The 15,924-nt window shown below is 43.3% G+C and overlaps 1 protein-coding gene across 1 annotated transcript in view; it reads left to right on the forward strand.

The window, feature by feature from the left end:
* The window catches only part of ryr2a (ryanodine receptor 2a (cardiac)), a 471,729-nt gene that overhangs the window by 39,100 nt on the left and 416,705 nt on the right, over window positions 1-15,924 (forward strand). The window contains exon 6 of the mRNA XM_067988444.1: window positions 6,910-7,014. Within this exon, the coding sequence (XP_067844545.1) occupies window positions 6,910-7,014 (105 nt within the window). The remainder of the gene's footprint in view (window positions 1-6,909; window positions 7,015-15,924) is intronic.

The following is a 15,924-nucleotide window of genomic DNA, read 5'->3' on the forward strand; positions in this document are numbered from 1 at the left end:
TTACGACAATCCAACAGCATTCATGGTTATTTTTCTGGTGCTGGAAAGAAAACTAAGCCAAGTTAGCTGAATGTTATTATCAGAAATATAATTGGGGCTGGCAGGTGGTAGAAAACAACCATTTTACATTTTAGATTTTTGGGTTCGTGTGTTGACCTAGCTTGAGGAGGATGCGGTGGAATTTGCACCTGTCTGATCGGAAGAGTGCTGATCCTGCAGGAACTTCTGGGACCAGCCTAATTGTAATAGTTTTAGTGAACTCCTGGCCCACACTTGGCCTTCTGCTAAAAGCTTGTTGGGTTGGATGTCATTGTGCAGGTGGTTCATCAACTTGCAAATGGTCATGACTACTTCTGAGCCTGCACAAATAGATATCTCTTAATACAAGATAGATGTCTCTTGGTGGTCAACATTGTAACATTAGTCACTTTTCTATCATTGTATGCCTGGAACAGCTCACCAGCACTGCAAATGGTCCAGGAAATACAGCGTTTCACAGCACCTTGCATCCCTCTCACCGACCTTTGCAATCACTAGCACAGCTACACAAATTCCAGATGCAGTCAGTGAGCCCGAAGAGCTAGTTTTGGGTAAGCGACAGGGCACAGGGGATGAGGAGAAAATAGTAGTGGTAGAGGAGAAGTGGGAACTTCTCCCTCCCTCCCTCCATGATCTCCCCCCTCTGACCCTCCACAATCTCTCCCCCCTCCCCCCATGATTTCCCCCTGATCTGTGATCTCTCTCTCTCTCCCTCCCTCCCTCCCTCCCTCCCTCCCTCCCTCCCTCGTCTCTGGTCCCTGACTGTGGCCTTATTCTGCAGGCTTTCCCACCCAGCAGCCATCCAGCCTCTCAATCTGGCTGGTTGCCAGGCGGGAAACTGAGTAAAAAAATTCTAATGAGGCCCTGCCCTAAATTTGGCAGGACCTCCACCTTCCCCGTATTTCCAGGTTTCCCGGCCGCTAACAGTCGCCTCCGCTCCCTCCCTACATCCTCATAAATATCGGGGCCAACGTTTCAGGTCGATGACTTTCCACAGATGCTGCCTGACCTGCTGAGTGTTTCCAGCGTTTGCTGTTTTAATTTCAGATTTCCAGCATCTGCAGTATTTTATTTTTTTCATGCTCCTGTTGCTTCCTTTTGGTAGTGTCGCGCCAATATTCTCACTAGACATATCTCACTGACAACTGGTGGAAGTGGGGCTCATCTGGGAGTCCTGGCAGGGATCTCATCCCCCCCCCCCTCAAAGATCAGGGGCTCAAATGTTTTTTTAAGGTAGCTTATTGACACAGGGGTCATCCTTGTGGGGTTGGGGCAACCTGACACCACACAGTGCAGGAAAGTTTTGCTTTCTATTCTGGCTTCATTGGCAGGGGGTCCACAGATGTACACCCAACTTGCCAAAGGCATGGTCCTCCTGGCCCCTCCCACTGACCCTGAGTCAAAGTGTAATTGAATTGCAGAGCAAGCCCGAGGGGCTGTATAGCCTATTCCTGTTCCTTACGTTCCTATGATGCTGCAAATTTAGGCAGGGTCTTTAGTGGAGTTTGCCTGCAGGCGCGATTCTGGCAAAACTGCTGGGAATGCATGCCTGAGGAATTTCCAGGCCAGGGTGATGAACATTTGGAACAGATTGCCAAGAAGGGTTATTGAGATCTGAACACTGGACTTGTTTAAGAAATAATGGGATAGTATCATGGGAAAATGGTATTGTTGGTATTCTGCAAGGATGAGAGTAAATGGGCTGAACGGCCTTCTTCATCTGAAATTATCCAGTGCTCTTGTGAACTCCCAAATATATTACAATACATTTCCTGCTTCTGTACTCCCAGTGGAATCACGTATCCCTAATCCAGTGATTTTCTGTTCATGAAAATGAATGGACAGAATATTAAGGGCTGGAGATGTTGAATTTCCTAATACGTGCTCCCAGCACATGCCAGCAACACTTACTGTTATCCAGGTTTCTAATTATCTAACACCAATGTTGGAAGTCTCAGTAAGTGTCGAGTTGTTCATATTAAAACTTATTGTGCATTGACAAGAAATATAAAAACGGATGTAAGAGCTTCTACAAGTATGTAAAAAGGAAGAGAGTAGCAAAAGTAAACATTGTCCCTTAGAGGCTGAGACAGGAGAAATTATAATGGGGAATCAGGAAATGGCAGATGCGTTAATCAAATATTTTGTATCTGTCTTCACAGTAGAAGACACAAAAAAATACCAGAAATAGTGAGGAACCAAGGGTCTAATGAGAGTGAGGAACTTAAAGTAATTAATATCAGTAGAGAAAAAGTACTCGAGAAACTAATGGGACTAAAAGCTGATAAATCCCCTGGACCTGATGGCCTACATCCGAGGGTTCTAAAAGAAGTGGCTGCAGCGATAGTGGATGCATTGGTTATGATCTTCCAAAATTCCCTAGATTCTAGAACAGTCCCAGCGGATTGGAAGGCAGCAAATGTAACCCAGCTATTCAAGAAAGGAGGGAGAGAGAAAACAGTTAGCCTGACATCAGTCGTTGGGAAAATGCTGGAATCTATTATTAAGGAAGTGGCAACAGAGCACTTAGAAAATCATAACATGATTAGGCAGAGTCAACATGGTTTTATGAAAAGGAAATCGTGTTTGACAACCTATTAGAGTTTTTTGAGGATGCAAGTAGCAGGGTAGATAAAGGGGAACCAGTGGATGTAGTATATTTGGATTTTCAAAAGGCATTTGATAAGGTGCCATATAAAAGGCTGTTTCGCAAGATAAGGGCTCATGGGGTTGGGGGTAACATATTAGGATGGGTAGAGGATTGGTTAACGGATAGAGGGTAGGGGTAAACGGGTCATTTTCAGGTTGCCAGGCTGTAACTAGTGGGGTACCGCAAGGATCGGTGCTTGGGCCACGGCTATTTACAATCTACATTAATGACTTAGATGATGGGACCGAGTGTAATGTATCCAAATTTGCTGACGATACAAAGCTAGGTGGGAATGTAAGCTGTGAGGGGGACATAAAGAGTCTGCAAAGGGATGTAGACAGATTAAGTGAGTGGGCAAGAAGGTGGCAGATGGAGTATAATGTGCGGAAATTGAAGGTTATTCACTTCGGTAGGAAGAATAGAAAAACAGAATATTTTTTAAGTGGTGAGAAACTATTAAATGTCGGTGTTCAGAGGGATTTGTTTGTCCTCGTACAAGAAACACAAAAAGTTACAGGTGCAGCAAGCAGTTAGGAAAGCAAATGGAATGTTGGCCTTTAGTGCAAGGGGGTTGGAGTACAAAAGTAAGGAAGTCTTACTACAATTGTGCAGGACGTTGGTGAGCTCTCACCTGGAGCATTGTGTACTGTTTTGGTCTCCTTACCTAAGGAAGGATGTACTTGCCTTAGAGGCGGTGCAGCGAACGTTCACTAAATTAATTCCTGGGATGAGAGGGTTGTCCAGTGAGGTGAGGTTGAGTAGAATGGGCCTATACTCTCTGGAGTTTAGGAGAATGAGTGGTGATCTAATTGAAACATATAAGATTATGAGGGGGCTTGACAGGGTAGATGCTGAGAGGTTGTTTTTCATGGCTGGTGAGTCTAGAACTAGGGGGCATAGTCACAGGATAAGGCCATTTGAGACTGAGATGAGGAATTTCTTTACCCAGAGGATTGTGAATCTTTGGAATTCCCTACCCCAGAGGGCTGTGGATGCTGAGTCGTTGAATATATTCAAGGCTGAGATGGATAGATTTCTGGATTGTAGGGGAATCAATGGAAATGGGGATCGAGCAGGAAAGTGGAATTGAGGTCGAAGATCAGCCATGATCCGATTGAATGGCGAAGCAGGCTCAAGGGGCTATGTGGCCTACTCCTGCTCCTATTTCTTATGTTCTTATGACCGTAGCTGTAGTTTGAGGCATTTCCTCAGTTGGGTATTTGTACACGTGTAAGATAAAAATTCTAAGGAAAGGGAAGCTTGAGATTTTAAAAACATATGCCTGCTATTTCTCCTTTTTTCCAAAATGGTTTGAGGGAACCTGGTTTTGGCAGATTGTTGTATTGGATACATAATCAGCATGGACGATTGGTCATGAAAGCTTTACCTCTGGCATGAGGACCCTATGGAATTGACTTCAGAATTAAAAGATCCATATTAACAGTAAAAATATGTCAAATAAATTCAATCTCAAGGCCTATATGTCCTTTCATTATTTTTTCTTAGGGTGATTTTTTAGCTGGAATAAATCTTTAGTTGATGCAATTAAAGTGAATGCCCAGCTATCTCCAGGCTTCCTATCCTCTAATAATATGGTACTTCCTGATAACTTGAGCTGATGTTCTAATACACTGCTGAGACTTACAACTGTAGTGTGCAAAGTGCAAGGAGGTAGGACCTGAGCTATACTGTAGGCAGTGCCTGGAGCACACATTTGTGCAGACCTTCTGCTTCCTTGAGTATGTATTTTTTAATGTTAGGGAAGAGCAGACAGCAACTTCTACTTCAACAGAACAACATTATTTGCCGAAATAACACTGTGACAACACTTGAAAAATAATTCATTGTGAAGCCCTTTAGGATGTCCTGAGGACCTGAAAGGCACTATATAAATGTAACTTCTTTCTTTATAATGTTAGGAGGACTTAATACTAAATTTCTAAAGTATCCAGTAGATCCAACAATTATCCCTACCTAATGTGAAGCCCAAGCGATGTGAGGCAGCCTCTAAGTGAAGGTTTCACATAGTTTGGCTTTCGTTTACTTGGGATTGAGATGAAAATCGTTGATTTATATCGCCACTTTTTGCACCAATGTGCACTGCAGCCATAGATTTTAATTTTATTGGGACACCTAGATAAAGAATTTGAGTGCTAAATAATCACAAGGGAGGAGTAGAAGAGAAGACGAGATAAATCAAACAGTGGTTAGGTGGTTCCAAGCATTTATCTGTCCATCTGAGAAATAGTAAATGCTTGTAGGTTGCCACAGAGCTGCACTGTAATAGTTTAAGATGTCATCAGAACCTCATGAATCGGCTCTGGCCATGTAGCACCCTCCCTCCTGTGTGTCATTCAATATGTGACATATCAGCAAAGTTTGAATCGGACCAATGCCCTCTTAGATGCGAACAACAGGGCTCCACTTAGTGTTGGAAATTTGGAGTAGACAGGATGTAACATGAAGTGAAGTTCTGTACAGCGCAGTTAGATTCTGCAACTGACTGAGGACTGCTGAGTATCGAATATTGTCCATAACCCGAAGTAAGGCTAGAAACCATAGAACAGGGTTCATGGGCTCGATTTTACAATGGTAGCAGGTTGGCAGCGGGGGGGAGGGGGGGTGAAGGTGCTGATTGACAGGCTGGCTGCCGTCAGGAGCTGCAACGCGAGGTGGGGGGGAGAAAGAGAGAGAGCGAGATGTCATCCGGCGCTGGACTGGAAGACCGGGGGGGAGAGAATGGAAGATCCAGTGCTGGACTGGAAGACCGGGGTGGGGGGGAGAGAGAGGGGGGGAGAGAGGGGAAGATCCGGGGGGAGAGGGGAAGATCGGGGGAGAGAGGGGAAGATCGGGGGGGTGAAGAGTGGGACATCGGGGGGGTGAAGAGGGGACATCGGGGGATGAGGGGGTGAAGAGGGGGACATTGGGGGGTGAAGAGGGGGACATCAGAGCAGGAGACATCAGACATCGGAGCAGGGTGCTTTCACTTATGTCCATGGTTTTTTATTTCATTTATTTAGTTTCTTGTTCCCTGATCTGGCCCTTCACCAGGCGTGAATCAGAAGCGTTGGGCAAGCCTTTAATTGCCGGCAGGACTTCCGTTTTCGGGTCACCCGCGTGCACATGGGTGGGTCCCTGGGAAACTCGGAAATCGGCAGGTTGGAGCCGGCTTCTGAACCTGAACGGGATTTTCGGAGCCCCCCCTCGCCCCCACATACCTGCAATTGCCTCCTAAAATCACCCCCCTTATGTGGATAATGCAACTATCCATATGAGCACTGTGCTGAACTTGGACTTGGCCAGTAGCTACACAAACTCCACTCCAATTTGTGTTGCACTACATACTTTATTTGATTAAAGCAGCACATTCTGCTTTTAAATTAGAAGTTGATCTTCAGAGTTGTAAATAATAAGGAAAATTCAAGATGTTGTGGGGATGATATTTCACCTGCTTTTTTGTGACAGCATGGATAAGAATAATTTTTTTTTGTCCTTCTTAGGAACATAGGAACAGGAGTAAGCCATTCAGACCTTGAGCCTGTTATGCCATTTAATTAGATCATGGCTGATCTGTAGTTCAACTGTGTCTATCCTATCGAATCCCTTTATCATTTTAAACACCTTGATTAGATCACCTCTCAACCTTCTAAACGCAAGGGAATACAAACCACGTTCATGCAACCTGTCCTCATACTTTAACCCTGTAAGCCCCGGTATCATTCTGGTGAATCTGCACTCTACTCCCTCAAATGCCAATATGTCCTTCCTGTGGTTTGGTGACCAAAACTGAAAGCAGTACTCCAGATGGGGTTTGACCAAGGCTCTGCACAACTGAAGCATCACTTCCTCACTTTTGTATTACAATCCCCTTGAGATAAAGGCCAACATTCTATTAGTCTTTTTGATTATGTTTTGTACCTGTGCACCAGCTTTTAGTGATTTGTGTACCTGGACACCCACATCCCTTTCCTCCCGTCTTATTTCATATTAATGCTTTATATGTGGTACTTGGGATGATGGTACATCATTGCTCAAAATGCTGTATAACTAGCTGAAATAGCAGAGAATTGACAGGTGGCATGGAGATCCTAGTCGTGAGACTGTGTGAAGAGGGAATGCATAAAATATGTCGCATTGAGCTTAGAAATAATGATTCAGTGCAATGTTTTCCTGATGAGAAACAGCTGGTTAAATGTTACATCTTATTTCTTTTATTGCAGAATGTCCCTCCGGATCTTTCTATCTGCACCTTTGTGCTGGAGCAATCCCTCTCTGTTCGGGCTCTTCAAGAGATGTTGGCAAACAATGAGGAGAAAGCAGAAGGGGCAAGTAATCAAAATACCTATAGTAACATTTAATCAACTGAGGATTTGTCTTTCACAAGGTTACTTCTTATGTTCTGATTACTGAATGTGTTTCTCAGTCAGCTACAGGCTATTGAATGGTATAGGCAAGCTGCTCTTTCGAGAGAGGTGGGAAAAGCTGTAGAGAAGGAGAACAATTATGTTAAATTCAAGATGTGTTCATTTCTGGAACTCAGGCATGTTTTCTGCCGTTAATATTATTGCAATATTATTGTACGAACACTTGACATTCATATCAGATTACTCAGTCTGCTATTTGGAGGTACTAACCCATTTATTTTGAAGTAGTAGGCAAAAGAAGGCATTAATCCTTCATACGATAATATCATAGCGTGTAATTTTCAGGCTATATCTTTTAAAATTATTGTTCAGAAATTACCATTCAGAATGTTAGTGAATGAATATCTAATGCATTCATATGACATTCTTCTGTTCAGTAGTTCTACACAGGCATTAGTCTGATTATTTTAAACGGTCTAATGCCTCTGCTAAAACAGCGGACAGAGGAATGTCTGACGAGCTGATTATGTGTTCAACTGCTGATATTGCTAACACTAATTTTCAGGCTTTAACTTTACAATAAGAAATCTGTGATGTGGCAGTAGTGACAAGTACTAAAGTGTTTCTGAGGTGTATTGCCCAAATTTTCACCTTAGGACCATTCACTTCTGGGTAGTCCTGACCTTCCAAGACAATCATGAAGCAATATGACATTTTAGCAATTCGTGTCCCTTTGGGCATTGCGTGCATGATCTGCAGTTTTGAAATGCTGTCAAAAGATTGCCTCTGCCTTTGGGGGCATTAGAAGCTGATAGAAAGTGACTTGTTTTCTGTGGGTGTTTTCTTTAATTAAAGTACCTAATTTTCAATTTAGTTTTATTCTGCCTCTGGCACACTTTCTGAGTTTGTCTACTGGCTTTGGATCCTTGGCGATCTAGTTAGGGAAATGCATCCCATTCCATGTCCACATGCCTATTTATGAATTCATGTGAAATGGCCCAGTTTGGTAATTTGCTGGTAATTTGCTCCAGTCAAGCACATGCCTAACACAAGCATAAATATGATCTAAGCATAAAATTCCAGTTTTCAAAGCCATTCTTCATTTACTCCTATTGAGTAGAGTACCCAATTGATGCGCAATGTTTAAATAAAAACCATTGATCAAAACGTTAAATATTCAGTTATTCAGTTTATAATGCCCTGAATACAAATTAGAGCAGGTCCACTGCCCAACTTCACCTAAACACAGCATTATGCTTTGGAAATCAACTCACTTTTACTTAAAAAAAAAAGTTTTGAAAATCTACTCTTTATTTTTGCTAAGATTACACAATTTTACCTGAAGGTTATAGAAATCCTGATGAAAGCATAGCCAAACAATGCAATTATCAGGAATCAGCCAATGTCTGAATACATATTTCTTCCAGAATAATAGAAATGCATCAACAATTTATCTGTGCCTTATGGGTTGGCTTTGAGTTGGTAATAGGTTAATTGATTGAATCTATAAGTGGCGTGATTAACTGTTTCCAATTGGCTGTTTGTTTTTTCCCTGCGGCAGTTGGGATCTTGTGTAAATTAAATGAGTATAACTTTGAGTGCGCTAGTGAGAGATTAATCTTGAGCAGAGAGAGACCAGTGAAGTACAAAGAGCTGGTTGAGTGTGGAGTTTAGTCTCAGTGAGAGTTCAGCCTTTGTGCACAGTTTTAATCTGGAGATTGGGGGAGGGGATAGCGGGTAGGGGGAGAGACAGCTGAAGCCTGCTTGATTTTCATTCACTTGATTTCAAAGGAATGAAAGTAGCGAGTTCTGTAAAGGATGGGCGATCCGCACCGCCCAAGATGATGAAGACGAAAATCTGCCCCATTGTGTCCAGTTTTGGGTGCCCTACTTTAGGAAGAATCCCAAGGCCATGGAGACGGTGCAGATGAGATTCACTAAGATGATCCCAGGGTGACGGGCTTTAGTTATGAGGAGAGACTAGAGATATTGAAGCTCTTTTCACGAGAACAGAGAAGGTTAAAAGGAGATCTGACAGAGTTGTTCAAAATTATGAGGGGGTTTTGATAAGGTAGATAGGGAAAGAACATTTGAAATGGTCAGTGAATCCTAACTAGAGGGCATAAGTTTAAGATTGTGACCAAAAGAAAGAAGGAAGAAGTTCGGAGACATTTTTTAATGCAAAGGATTGTTAGGGTGTGGAGTGTTTTACCAGAGACTGCGTTGGAAGCAGAATCTGTAGTAGCTCCTACAGGGAAGTGGATAAATATTTGAAAATCAAAACCTTAGACTGTATAGGGAAAGGAGCGGGGAAATGGGACTAAGTGGCTAGTGCTTTCAAAGAGCCAGCATAGTCCCTATTTACCGAAGGCCTCTGTCAGATTTAAAGTTTATGTCATTCACAAACTAATAGTATATTTAAAATAAGGACATGGTAATGTAGTGCTTATGTCACTGGATCCAGAGGCGTGGATTAATAACCCAGTAGAACATGAGTTCAAATCTCACCATGGCAATTTGAGAATTTGAATTTACCACATTACAACAGTGACTACACTTCAAAAGTACTTCATTGGTTGTAAAGTGCTTTGGGACATCCTGAGGTCGTGAAAGGCGCTATATAAATGCATGTCTTTCTTCCTTCTTAGTTAAATAAATATGGAAATAAAAGGCTGGTGACCACAACGCTGTTGGATTGTCGTAAAAACCCAACTGCTTCACAAATGGCTGTCTCTTAACTGCCCTCTGAAATAGCCCAGCAAGCCACTCAGTTGCATCAAACTGCTACAAAGAATAAGAAGAATAAAACAGATCACTAGGCTGTGACCTAGGCATCGAATTAGGAAATGAAAAAGGCATGCCCAACCCAGTCAACTCTGCTCACTAGCATCTAGGGTCTGGTACCAAAGTTGGGAGAGCTGTCCCACAGACTAGTCAAGCAACAGCCTGACATAGTCATACTCACAGAATCCTACCTATCAGCCAATGTCCCAGACTCCTCCATCACCATCCCTGGGTATGTCCTGTCTCACTGGCAGGACAGACTCACCAGAGGTGTGGGCACAGTGGTATACAGTCGGGTGGGAGTGACCCTGGGAGTCCACAACATTGACTGTACACAATCTCTAGCCTCATGGCACGGCATATCCCTCACATCACCATCAAGCCAGATGACCAACCCTGGTTCAACGAGAAGTGTAGAAGAGCATGCTGCAAACAGCACCAGGCATATCGGAAAAAGGGGTGCCAACCTGGTGAAGCCACAACAGAGGACTACATACATGCTAAACAGCGGAAGCAGCATGCTATAGACAGAGCTAAGTGATCCCACAACCACTGGATCAGGTCAAATCTCTGCAGTCCTGTCACATCCAGTTGCAAATGGTGTAGTACAATTAGGCAACTAACAGGAAGAGGAGGTTCCATGAACATTCCCATCCTCAATGATGACGGAACCCGGCACGAGTGCAAAAGACAAGGCACGTTCGCAGCGAGTCTAACCACCTTCCCTTGATGTTCAACGGCATTACCATTATCATATCTCCCATCATAAATATCCTGCGGATCACCGTTGACCAGAAACTCAACTGGACCAGCCGCATAAATGCAGTGGCTACTAGAGCAGTTCAGAAATTGGATATTCTGTGGCGAGCGACTCACCTCCTGACTCCCCAAAACCTTTCCGCCGCAAGTCAGGAGTGTGATGGAATACTCTCCACTTGTCTGGATGGGTGCAGCTGGAACAACAGTCAAGAATCTCGACACTATCCAGGACAAAGCAGTCTGCTTGATCGGCGGCCCATCCACCACCATAAACATCCACTCCCTCCTTCAACGGCACACCGTGGCTGCAGTATGTTCTATCTACAGGATGCACTGCAGCAACTTATCAAGGCTTCTCGGACAGCACCTCCCAAACCCATGACCTCCAACACCTAGAAGGATAAGGGCAGCAGGTGCATGGGAACAACATAACCTCCAAGTTTCCCTCTCAGTCACAAACCATCCCGACTTCGACATATACCACCGTTCCTTCATCGTCGCTGGGTCAAAATCCTGGCACTCCCTACCTAACAGCACTGTGGGAGTACCTTTACCACATTGACTGCAGTGGTTCAAGAAGGAGGCTCACCACCACCTTTTTAAGGGCAACTAGGGATGGGCAACAAAATGCTGACCTTGTCATTGACACCCACATCCTGAGAATGAATACATTTAAAAAAAAATGTATTAGTAAATAGCCTTTTTGGAGTAACAGCAACAAAAGCTGAAAAGTACATTAAAGGAAATGAATGACAAACCTACTTTAGACTTCCTTGGCACACTATTGGAGACAAGCAGTGAACTTTCAGTCTAAGGAATTTTTTGGGTGGAGGAGAGGAGTGAAATTTTAAATTTGAAGCAACTAAATACAGAGGGTCTGAACGTGAGGCACAAACTAAATTAATCCAAGCTGTCATCCCTGTGAAACCATTTTGTTAACCTGTATTTAGTAAATGTATTCTAAGTATTGACCCAAATTATGATTCAAGCAGCATATGTTACAGCTTTCAATGTGTGAAATTGTTCAGTATTGATTCAAAATTATGCAGTATCCATTGCAACAGTGACTGTACTTCAAAAGTAGTTCATTGGCTGTGAAGCATTTTGGGATGTCCTGAGGTCATGAAAGACGCAATATCAATCAAGTGCTTTCTTCCTTCTTTAAAATAGTAATTTGTAGGAAACTCAGACCTATGCAATGCTTCTGGGGTCTGCCTTCTGCAGCATGAATGACAAATCAGCTCTTTTATAGAGAACGAGAGACTACAATGGCAGTTCATTGGAAAACCAAGCACATTTGCAATCTTTAGAGAGGAAAATTGGAAAGAATAGGAGTAGAAAGGAAACCAATATATCCGTTTTCTTGTAATTCCATTTCTAAAAATCATCTATAACAGTTGCAATGCTTTAATGCAGTGGGATGTCATCAAGTAGTAATCTATTTTTGTAAAGCTTTTTCATAAAAAATTCAGTTAAAGTTAGACCCAACCTGGAGTTTTTTACAACTGTGCTCATCTGATGGGATATTGAATATTGGCAAGTGATATGATACTACCTCGAGAAAGGAGACTCAAAACACTTTGGTCTCTTACAGGCTTCGGTTTAACTGTAATTGATCTGAACTAATTTTTCTAAACTTTAAAGATAAAGGCCCTGAACTTCGCTTGACAGTTCTAGCAAACTCCCACTGTAACTTTGGCAGAACGACTGAGAACTGCGCTGGGATCTGCATATACTGGTTCCTGGTCTGATACTGAGGTTTCAGATACTGTGGCCTTATTTGGGAGCGGAGCCCCTGCCTGCACCAAACAAGGCCACTGACATGGAAAGGGCATGGTCAATGCCGTGAATCACCTACAGTTGGAGTTGCCACGTCCTTGGTCTTACAGGGACCCAGTGTAAGTCTAGAAGCTGATATGCCAAGTGAGAAGAGGTGTATTGGCTTCCTGATGGGCAGAAGATTAAAAGGATTGTGCAATTAACAGCGCAAGGACTGAGCAGGAAGTGTAAGTTAGAATGGGTGAATGCAATGTCAAATCAGGTATAGAAAGAGAAATAAAGAAGGAAAGAAAGATTTGATGAAAAGAAAGACAAAAAAGATACAGAAAGGAAGGGTTAAAAAAACATTAATTTTAAATTCTGGGCCATTGTGTTCCAACATTTCTCTCTTAAGCCCATAATCTGCCTGTTTAATTCAACAAATACATGAAGTGCATACATTAGGAATTGCACTTCAATTTGTATTTAACAACTTGCACTAATAATTTGTTAATCTTGGGAGATGGGCGTTAAACGTTTTCTGTTCCGCATTTCTGACATTGCTAGCCACAAAGCATAATTGCTGCAGGTTTAGAGCCTTATGCCTATAGCAATTTCGAGGATGTTGTTGCAAATTTTGCAAATATACCTAGTTTTTCTATGCCAATCTTTTCAACAGAAGCTTCAACTTTACAATATTCAGTCTTTTCTAACCACCGTACTGACATGAAAATGTTACAAATGCATCTGAATGAATTATACTCACTTATTCACGCTGTTCAATTAAAATGATGTTTTATGACCTAATGCAGGAAACAGCACTTCAATGTCATTAACAGTTTCCTTTTTCCTCTAAGATAGTGATACATGTATCAACCCTGAGACATTATTGTTCAATATGTTCAACCTAAGTAGCTTTTTCTTGAGTATCTATGTACTCATGAAGGTGCATAGCAGTGAAACATTCATCATTTGTCACTCAGTGATGGCATCAGGGACTCCCAGGTGAGAAATTAAGGCACAAATTAGGTGCAGTACAGGAAACCAGATTGGCACTGCCTGAATTCTTAGGGTTCTGAACATGTTTTCTTCTTTTCTATCCTCCCCTCTAAATGAGCTGAATTTTGATTGCGATCTCAGTTGTAAAAAGTATCTTCCCCTGTCAGCTCATGTAGGAAATTTGGACACTGGAGTTTATGCTGTCATTTGTAAATCATTTTCTTGTTTTGTGTGCCAAAAAATGTTTGCAAAACAAGCACTTTCCTGGTAGATTGATATCCTGACCTTACTGCCTTTTACCACTTCTTCAGCTGCTGCCTGTCTGAGAGAAAAGTCTCCCATCTTTTAGCGGTGTGGAGGTACTGGGAATTGGAGCTAGGAGGAGGGTAAACAATTTGCAAGATATGCTGATTTTGATAGCCTTGACTGAAATGATTGTATCAACATAGGAAGTTCATCCACTTTAAACTGGTTACTTGGCAGAAGAAATCCAAAAGGTTAGGACGTCTTCGAGCAGCATCAACTTCCCCACCCAGACACCCATCCAGCCTGCTGCAACTGCTCATTGAATTAGGAGTCACAATGCCATGGTGCAATGTAGGAAGTATAGCTGTTTAATCTGTAAATATGATGTGGAGATGCCGGTGATGGACTGGGGTTGACAAATGTAAACAATCTTACAACATCAAGTTATAGTCCAACAATTTTATTTGAAAATCACAAGCTTTCGGAGGCTTCCTCCTTCGTCAGGTGAATGTCAGGAAATCCTTGAACCTTTTGCATTTATATTCAGAGAACAATACCTGGTGATTACAGATAATCATTCCAACTGCCCGTTGTCAAGGCAATCAAAGTGTTCAGACAGAGAGGTGTTACCTACAGGACCACCGAATATACAAACGGCCAGAACACAAAACAGAGAGAGAGAGGGAGAAACATCCGAAAGGAAGAGAAAGACTGAAAATGACCCGTTGAATTAAAAACAGATAACTTTTATTCGCTGGTGGGGTTACGTGTAGCGCGACATGAACCCAAGATCCCGGTTGAGGCCGTCCTCATGGGTCCGGAACTTGGCTGTTGTATGTGGACTTGAGTGGGTTCGTGATCTGTAGTCCTTTCGGGATCTTGTCTGCTTTCTTGCAGCTCTGTAAAAACTTGATGTCTGTGTCTATATGTGTCTATATGTGTCTCTCAACCTGTACTCAAGACACAGCAGACCAGCTACGAGACACCACCAAACAGACGAGGCAACGGAACTACGCTACCTACATGAAAACCAAGAGCAGGAAGCTTGAGAAACTCGGCATCACCACCAGCATCAACCAAGCTTCCCCTGGTACCACGGTTGCAACCACAGGGAAGTCTATCGTCAATTTGTCCAACCACACCCTTCAACCAGACGAAATCGAAGTTCTCAGCCGAGGGCTCAATTTCTGCCCCACTACCAAAATGGACCCCATTGGTCTTGTGGCGGACACAGAGGAATTCATCAGGAGAATGAGGCTCTGGGAATTCTTCCACAAATTCCAAGATTTCAGCAGCGAACCCAATGAGACAATCAACGATCTGGAACAGCAGACAGAGGGATCCGCGGTACAGCAACCGAAGAAGAAAGAGTCAAACTGGACTCCTCCGGAGGGTCGCTGCCCTAAGCTTGACATGTATGCTCAAGCTGTCAGGAAATGCGTCAATGCCAGATTCATCAGCCGCACTCACAAGACAGTCCAGAATGTCACCCGAGCACAACGCAACGCCATCAACGCTCTCAAAACCAACCGCAACATCGTCATCAAACCAGCGGACAAAGGAGGATCCATCGTCATACAGAACAGAACGGACTATTGCAAAGAAGCATACCGACAACTGGACAACCAGGCACACTACAGACGGTTACCCGCAGATCCGACCAAAGAACACACCCACCAGCTCAACTGATCAAGACCTTCGATCCAGACCTTCAAAACATCCTACGCGCTCTCATCCCACGTACTCCCCGCATGGGAGACTTCTACTGCCTCCCAAAGATACACAAAGCCAACACACCCGGACGTCCTATCGTACCAGGCAACGGAACCCTGTGTGAGAACCTCTCTGGATACGTCGAGGGCATCCTGAAACCCATCGTACAGGGAACCCCCAGCTTCTGTCGCGACACTACAGACTTCCTACAAAAACTCAGTACCCACGGACCAGTTGAACCAGGAACACTTCTCACCACGATGGACGTCTCGGCACTCTACACCAGTATCCCCCACGATGACGGCATCGCTGCGACAGCATCAATACTCAACACCAACAACAGCCAATCTCCGGACGCCATCCTACAACTTATCCGCTTCATCCTGGATCACAATGTCTTCACCTTCGATAACCAGTTCTTTACCCAAACACACGGAACAGCCATGGGGACCAAATTCGCACCCCAATACGCCAACATTTTCATGCACAAGTTTGAGCAGGACTTCTTCACTGCACAGGACCTCCAACCAACACTATACACCAGATACATCGACGACATTTTTTTTCTATGGACCCACGGCGAAGAATCACTGAAGAGACTACACGATACCA

Source organism: Heptranchias perlo, chromosome 8 (genome assembly GCF_035084215.1).
Source record: "Heptranchias perlo isolate sHepPer1 chromosome 8, sHepPer1.hap1, whole genome shotgun sequence".
Taxonomy (NCBI): Eukaryota; Metazoa; Chordata; class Chondrichthyes; order Hexanchiformes; family Hexanchidae; genus Heptranchias; species Heptranchias perlo.